The 8,671-nt window shown below is 39.2% G+C and overlaps 1 protein-coding gene across 1 annotated transcript; it reads right to left on the minus strand.

The window, feature by feature from the left end:
- Positions 1–297: 297 nt before the first annotated feature.
- Positions 298–6,868, minus strand: LOC104968317 (solute carrier family 35 member F2-like). The gene is made up of 8 exons (XM_010797895.1): positions 6,418–6,868; positions 5,189–5,364; positions 3,758–3,885; positions 2,934–3,093; positions 2,595–2,751; positions 2,354–2,406; positions 1,921–2,075; positions 298–1,073 (listed from the first exon to the last, which is right to left on the minus strand). The coding sequence occupies exons 1-8, from the start codon at positions 6,525–6,527 to the stop codon at positions 783–785; spliced, it is 1,230 nt and encodes a 409-aa protein (XP_010796197.1). The 5' UTR covers positions 6,528–6,868; the 3' UTR covers positions 298–782.
- Positions 6,869–8,671: the final 1,803 nt, after the last annotated feature.

Consider the following 8,671-nt stretch of genomic DNA (forward strand, 5'->3'; position numbering starts at 1 on the left):
AAATATTTAGTTACACATATTTGTAATGCATTTAAAACCTATTATCAAAACTGAAAAAAGTAAGTAGTTATTATGCAGAATTCAAAAATTAAGATATCATCCTTTTATATTATATTATATATATTATTAAAGCGTTCATGTATTTATCACTTTATTTCTGCAGCTACTAAAGATGGAGGTACTTTAAATAACTGAATATACTTTTGTAGCTATAATAACAAATCAGAATGTATTAGATGATTTATATTTTTTTATTAATAATCTGAATCTAAAGTAATTAAAGCTGTCAGATAAAGATATAAACAATACATAGCTCTGAGATGTATACATAAAAGGTAAACGCTCAACTAAAGTACGAGTACTTCAAAATTGTACTTAAGGTCAATAAAGCTGTGTATAGTAATATTACACCACTGCTTAGTGATCAAAAAGACATAGTGTCAGGAACACCTAATGAGGCAAATCCTCTTTGTCTGTAGCGCGTAGAGTGAGGGTAGTCGTATTTGTGTAAATCTTGTTCCCGTCTTTTGAGCAAAACAGGTTGTGTGTCGGTGGGTAAAGGACAGTCAGGTAGCTGACTTTTTATTGCTAACAATGAACATATAAAATAGATTTACAACTCAACTTGGATGACCACAAAGACATCAGAATCAAGAACAATTAAGTGTACGGTACCACTGTATGTGCTCTTTTATCTTCTCATTTTGTCTGTATTGTGCATTCCTTTAAGCAACATTTTATAAATAAATGAATGTTTTAAAAAAAAAAAAGACATATGTATGTCACATTTTAGTGCTGAGTCCAACATTCTCCTTAAATCTCCCTGATCTCCTCTTCTCCTTGTCGTTCCTCCACTCCTCTGTCTCCCCCTCCCCTTCAGTGCTGATCCTCACAGCCACCTCCTGCTTGATAATGTCATTCTGATAGGCCACAGGGTAACGATAGTAACCGTCCTCACAGACGGGGAAAGAAGCGGTGGCGGGGTTTGTGTGGTCCGTGGGTGTTGGCACAGCGTTGAAGGTGATGAAGCCAATGAGGATGATCACCAGCGAGACCAGGTAGAGCCCGGAGAACTGAGGGGGAGAGGAGGGGGGTTATATAGAGATGTAATGACAGGAGCAAAGTAAGGGTACATCAATACAATCTCCGTTTTCATCTGTTTGGGATTATGACATCAAAACTAGTCTGGAGCCAATCATTGTCCAGCATGCCACTTACAAAAATGTGATGTAGAAACTTGAAACCTGTAGCACATGAGAATTGACTAAAAAGGGAGTAAAATAGAAGAGATCTTGTGTATTGTAACTCTGGCACAACAATTTCCTTCGGGATAAATAAAGTCCTAATTTATCTTATTTTATCTTTTCTGAGATGTTAAACCTTTGAATAGATTTTTCAATAAGGAATAAAGAGGAGATGTAAAAATAAAAAGTTTAACCCGGTAAATTAACTTAATGTAGAAACCATCACAACAGGCACAAATTATAATTCAAAGTATATTATTTTATATGTCAGGAGAGGATCTTAAATCTGCCAATAAAGTAGAGCAGATAATCTTATAGTAAAAATAATTGAAGGTTTCTACAAGTACGCTACCTCACTAGATTAGAAATTAATGGCTGTTTCAGTTAGCAGTGCTAGTCGGGGAAGCAGAAGAAAATGGTAAATTTGCATTAGTGACTTTTTCAGATTAAATATTCTTTTTGCAGGCAAATTCATTTCAAGCACATATGCATCCAGCTGTGCAAAAACACTTGACACAAGATTGCACTTTAACAATTATTGTTATTCATTGATGCTGCTGTATTGCTATAGTGTGTGTGTGTGTGTGTGTGTGTGTGTGTGTGTGTGTGTGTGTGTGTGTGTGTGTGTGTGTGTGTGTGTGTGTGTGTGTGTGTGTGTGTGTGTGTGTGTGCTCACACTGTACTGGAAGAGGAAGACCCCACAGAAGAGGCTGAAAAGGTCTGCAGTGAGCAGGGAGAGGTTGACGGCGGTGGCGCTGCTCAGCTTCACCACTATGGGCATACAGCTGTACAGAGTGTACATACACAGTGCATAGGCAGCGAACAAGAGCCCTGAGGGGGGAGCACAGCTGTTAAGAGACGAAGACATTGAATTTATAAAAAATAAATGCTTTGGTTAAACTGATGCTGTGATATAAAGGTCACACATTGAACCAACCAATGTTTGCTTTGCTTGTGCAGGTCATCAACATATAGTCAATATGGAGCCATAGATTACATTTAGCCTCTTCATGTTCAACTCAGTTTTTTACCACTAGGGAAATAGCTGGTCATTGGCATTATTGTTGATGTTTGGTTTTGAAAGTGTTTCTGTTCAGAGGAGAACTGACCAATTTGCCAACTCCACTGGATTGCAGGAATTTCTTTACGTTCCAGGATCACCCTGGGTAAAGAGAAGAAATAACAACAGATTAAACAGAATGTCAATCTCAGAACCCATGCTGTGGGTCTGACGCCGATAAGCCTCTGGGGGCAAGGGCCAGTGGGTGGTCCCCTCATAGGCTGGATATCTGTTCATAGAGATGAACCACATGTTGGATGAGACTCCTGTTCACACCCACACACACTTACATCTGTATGGTGCTGATGATGGTGCCAAACAGGCCGACCATGCCCAGGAACTCCACCCTGCTGAGGTTCTTCACCGTGTACTCCTGACACACGTTAGACACGGCGTACAGCGAGGCACTGATCAGGACCAGACCGTCCCCTAACAGGATGTTGGAGGCTGAGGACACCACAAGGGACACATCTTAGAGTGTTTCTGTCATGTGTTAGACAGTTTCAGTTTAAATATTAAAGGTCACAGATGAATAAAAGCAGGCCCTGATCAAAGCGTTATCGGCTAAGTTCATCGGGTGTTGATTTACTCTATGAGAGAGTGAGCCAGTCCTTGAGGGAAATTCTTACTGGAGCCCTGGTCTCTTCCCGCCAGCAGGTCGGCCCCCACCATGGCCCCCACCCCCATGAGACAGATGCAGACGGCGACGTAGTGGATCGGCCTGTAGCGAGCCTTTAAAACCCACCAGGACAGGAGCATCAGGACAGGGATCACGAAGCAGTCCAGCAGCTGGAGATTTAAATATAAACACAAATATCAATAAATAAAGATCAATTACATACACAAGTTCCAATAACAGTTCTAACTCTTTGGAAAGAGGAATCTCAAGCATTTCAAATGGATTGGTAAACATCTGTGCTTTACTGACACAAACTAAAATACGGAGCCTGCATGTAAAACGTCCCAAAGCAATGTAATTAAAACTTCTTGCATTGAGTTATTGTAAATATATTGGTTTTATTAGCTTACTACGATGTCTGATCCCACAACTTTTGCACCATATAATCATGCATTTTGTTAAATTAGACTTTCCATCTAGATCCCTGTTCACAGAATTGAACATACATTCATTTAGAAAAGATTGATCCCTTTTCTCACGTTTGCCATATGGGGCAGATGCTATTTCCCTGGTTTCTACAAGGGGCCTTGCTGCTATAGTGTTTGATGCAATGCATCAAAATCTATGATAATATTAATAATTGACATATTTACTGAAAACAGTAAGAAACGTTTTCAAATGAATTCATATTTGGTAATTTATCAGAACTGAAGATTTAGATTCAAAAGAGATGTTTTATCACTTTGAGGGAATCACAAGGGTAACATTTTTAAATAAATATGATCCCTTTTCACAACAAAAGCTTCAGCCACACAAAACACAGCCTGCACCCACCTGTACACTGGTGAGGGTGGTGTACTGGTATGCTTTAACCACAGCGTAGTTAGCCTCCACGTCCACCAGCCCCAGCAGGAGGTACTTCCACCAGCGCTTCCTCAGGATCTGTAAAATATTGCCATCCCCTACGTTTTAAAGGGGAGCAAACTGAACTTCAGTATCAACATTTATGTTTCATCACCAAGCCTCAGAACGGTTTGACACTGAATCATTGCTGCTCCCCTGTTGCAGGCCATCTTTACTTCTTTCATTATTACAACATTTGCACAATCATTTTCCCATTTAACCAACAAACTGAAATGTAATGTCATACATGAAATGGATACATGTGAATATTATTGCTGATGCATTGATGTGTTAGTATGTTGCTGTTGTAGTTGGTGAAGGTGCAACTATAACTGTTAGGAATGTATTTATTTATTATTTATAAGAATCCATTATATTCTTTTAAAGTCTTTTTAGAAAAGTTAGTGGAGTAATAAGTAAAACAACATTTCCCCTCTGAGTGCAGTTGTGGGATGTATTTAAGTACATTTACTCAAGTACTGTAAGAAAAAAATCGAACCATTGAGTTTATTTCTTTTATTCTACTTTCTACCTTTACTGTATAATTGTCTTGATGTATTTGTCGGTGATAAACAGTATAATATCATATCTTTAGGAATATGACACCCTGAAAGGAGCCATTCTGCATGAAAATAACTTTTACATTTTGAATAAGTCTGTACTTTTACTAAAGTACTATTTTGAACTCAGAACTTGTACTTCTGATAGACTATTTATGGACTGGTATTTCCCCTTTTTAATTGAGTAAAGCATCAGAGCTCTTCTTTCACCACTGCTGACTTACAGTGGAGTAGAATGAAATACATTTATTGTTGGGGAAATATTTTCCAAGGCCCATAACTTTGACCCAGTGTATCAGTTCATACTGTCCTGACTGAGCACACGCACCTGTAACCTTGGCTGCTGTGCTCTCAGTGTTCTGTCTCCCTGTTCCTGCCTGTTGGTGTCAGCTGATAGAGGTGTTATGCTTCTATCTTGTTATGCACAATGTTGATTATTCTCTCAGAACTAGCTAAATACATGGGTCTGGGGTGGAGGTCTTCAGAATTGATTGTGGCATCTCAACCGTGTGGTCAAACCGTGGCCCGTGACATGTCTTGTGAATTCTCCGGCCGAAGCTCCAAATAAACCATCAGTGTTTGCCATCAAATCTCCAGCTCTCCTCGTGTCTCTCTGAGTCCTGACTCCAATTGCTTCAGAAGTTTCCCCCACATTTACAATGAGTGAATTTACTTTGTTGCATTTCACCCCTGACACCTGTTTTTCTTACACTGTCGCTTCAGTTTTTGGCCAGAGATAGCATATACTGTCATTTGAATTACACACATTATCTTGTGTGTTTAGTCCCTGTGGTTGTGTTACCTGTTCTACAGAGCAGCATGGTGGTGTAGGTGAGACACAACAGGGTGTAGTGCAGGAAGCTCTGCATCATGGGAGTGTTCACATGGAAGCTGGAGGCCAGGTACTGGGAGGAGATGGCCGTCCCACAGATGAGCCCCGCCAGGCCCTGACCCATGGCCAGCGTCCTGGCCAACTGCCTGAGAGACAGAGGGCTCCACGTCAGCATTTATACATTTACTTATTATATGCTACTTACTGCTTCTACTCCATTACATTCTGGAAGCTAATATTTTAATTTGACTCCGCTTCATTAATTTGGCATCTTTAGTTACCAGTGGTGTAAAGTAGATTTACTCAAGTACTCTAGTTAAGTACAATTTTTAGATACTAGTACTATACTTGAGTATTTTATTTGTTTGCTATACTTTGTACTTATTCTCCACTGCTAATTAGAGTTAAATCATGTACTTTTACTCCACTACATGTTTTTAATACCTTTAGTTACTTCACAGATGTGGATGAATGATGTGAAATATAATCAAGTGTTAAATCAGACTTTAGTTCCACCTGGACTAAATCCACAAGCTACCCTGCAGTATACAAAGTCATTCAAACTAGCTGCACCTTTACCAGCTTTGAGAACACTTTCATGATCAATCATTATAAAACATACCATATATATTATTCTGAAATGGACCAATCTGCACAATGACTACTTTTACTTTGGTACATTAAACTATATTTTGATGCTAATACTTTACTACTTTTACTTAAGTAACATTTTGATGCAGGACTTTTGTAACACAAGTAGAAGTTCAACAACCTGCTGTAGATTAAACCACCCAACAAAGGAGTTACAAAAAGCACAACGTTAAACAATTAGAGCAGTTATATGCAACATATAAATTAATGCAGCGGTAATGTTAATCATCATTATAATAGTAAAACGTAGGGAACCTTTGCTGTACAATGAATACTTTTACTTTTTTAATCCCTACTTTAATTTCATTTTGCTGATGAAATACTTTTACCAAGGTTCTGAAAGCAGCTCGTAGTGTAGTATTATACATTGTGGTATTAGTACTTTTACTTAAGTAAAACATCTAAATACTTCCTGGACCACTGGACCACTGGTGATTTTAATCAATGGAAAAGTTTGACAGTCTGACTGAAAACATGGAAACAGCTTGTCTTTACTACTCAAAGTGAACACGATGTGCTGCTAACATGCTCCTCCTGCTCTCACTCACCAGGTGAAGACCCCCTTGGGGCTGAACGTCCTGATCCTCTCCATGAGGCCACTGCTTTGGCTGCCGCTGCTCAGGTCCTTGTAGACATCCTCAGACTGATCAGTAGCCATGTTGCCACACCGGAGATGGAGGAATTGTCTCTGAGTTGAACTGTTACTAGCTTTTAACTCCTTGACTGTCACTGAATGATTAACGGCTGCAGAGGGCAAAGATTACTTTCTCTCGTTCATGTATCTCTAATGTGTTAAAGGCAGCCTGCAGCACTTGAAGACAAGCATTGAAGATGAGAGACACAAATCACTTAGCTTCCTCTGGTAATTTACTCTCACCTACTCTCTGCTGATGAGATTATGACTGGTGTAGGATTTACATTATAAGCTTTAAACTAGACTAGATTTAGTGGCACAAATGTGCTTTGACTTCAATATATGTATTTGATTGCTTTTACATTATTAATACAACAATATTAACCAACTAAACAATTATGATTTATTATTATATATTAAATTATTATAGGGCTATAAAGTATCTCAAATGAACCAAAAGCCCTACTGGTTGTGACATCAACGTGATGAACACATGACTGCATCAATATTTATAATTCAAAAATATCATGTTTTCTGAAAAGGGCAATTCAGAGTACTTTTCTGCTCTGTTCTTTGAGTATTTAATGCTGTCACTTTTTAGTTTGACTTTTTCTCAAATGAAAGCCAACCAAGTTGTTGATAATATAAATCATGTAATGTACAGGGAGGTTACTTTGATGCCATGTGGTGTACAATGAAACCAGGAGGAGGCAGCATTGTCAAAGATATGTAACTGTACCTCAGAAAGAGTAGTGATGATCTTCACACAAGATGGGAATCAGATGGGAAACTATCTCCATGGAATAAAAAAACTGAACACATTTTAAGAAATGTGTAAATAAATGTGAAAATAAGTCCAGTGGTACACATCCTTCATGAGGTAGTGGAGTAAATTGTCAGAGAGAGTAGATCTGTGAACAACATAGAATTTGTCAAATGGTGTCTCAATATAGGTAATATTTGCCGAATAAAGTGTTGATTAATTTATTGTGGAATGTTACCTGCATGATTTTCAATGTTTAAACGAGTACATAAGGCTGTTTTTATTGTATGTACATTTATGTTATTGCATATTTCCTTTTTATTTTAAGTGTAGATTTACTTTTACTCCATGACATATCAATGGCATATACGTGTCCACATTTGTCTGACAGCTTTAGTTACTTTAAAGGTATACAATTCTTCATACCCTTCCTGTCCAGGGAAAACAATAGTGAACCAGTCAAATACTAGAGACTTGGATAAAGAGAAGTGTAGTATTTCCCATACACAGTATAGATACTATTTCCACAGTGTGATAACAGAACTGTTACTGCAGTAAAGGATCAGTGTATATCCCCCTGTCAGTATGAGTATGCGCTGTGAGGGTTCCCATGACCTCATCCTGAGCCAGCTGTAGCACCTGTCTCGCGAGATTCCGCGAGGCGATAAGTTGAAGAAACATGGCGTCGTCTAATTTGTTAAAGGTAAGAAGCACTTGAATATATGTTATTCCCCATATTTGCGAACAGATTTGAACTATTCGTTTTTGTATGTTTGAACTATAAGTGTATATAATTGTGTAGTCCCTATTGTGGCATAAACGTGTATGCACCAATAGTGTAAATATATTAAATAAGCGCACAAATAGGCGCGACTGAAGTCACATTTGTTACCGTTGTCGTTTTTAAAGTCCTGTGTTGTGTCGGAGACACAAATTGCACCCACATGCTTCGAAAAAAAAACAATATGTCTCCGTCTTTAACCAAAACCGAACCGTAGGCTACGGGTTCTCTAATAATGCATCCCGGCGACAAACAACCGTATCCTCACAAGAACCGTAAGAAGACCTGAACCCAACACCGGGGAGCAGGGGGCTCGAAGGGGACATAGACTTGGACACAAGATAACAAGCAGCTTCAGTTGCGTGAAATGTTGCTAACAGGCTAGCGCTTTTATTTCGACTAGCGCTTTTATTTCGACTAGCTAATGAATCAAGCTTGTCTCAAGACAGAATAATTATCCATAGTGTCCACCAGGCCCAGAGATACAGCAGCTCCCAGCAGCCTCTGCTGTTCCCTGCGCTGTGTGTTCACACCATGACCGACACAGCCCGCCCCCGGGCCGCTAGCTGGCCTCCCGGGTGTCCTTCGACAGATAGACCTGTTGAACAGCCCCCAGGGAGCGTT

The sequence above is a fragment of the Notothenia coriiceps genome, unplaced genomic scaffold (genome assembly GCF_000735185.1).
Source record: "Notothenia coriiceps isolate Sejong01 unplaced genomic scaffold, NC01 NC01_scaffold00038621, whole genome shotgun sequence".
In the NCBI taxonomy this organism is placed as follows: domain Eukaryota; kingdom Metazoa; phylum Chordata; class Actinopteri; order Perciformes; family Nototheniidae; genus Notothenia; species Notothenia coriiceps.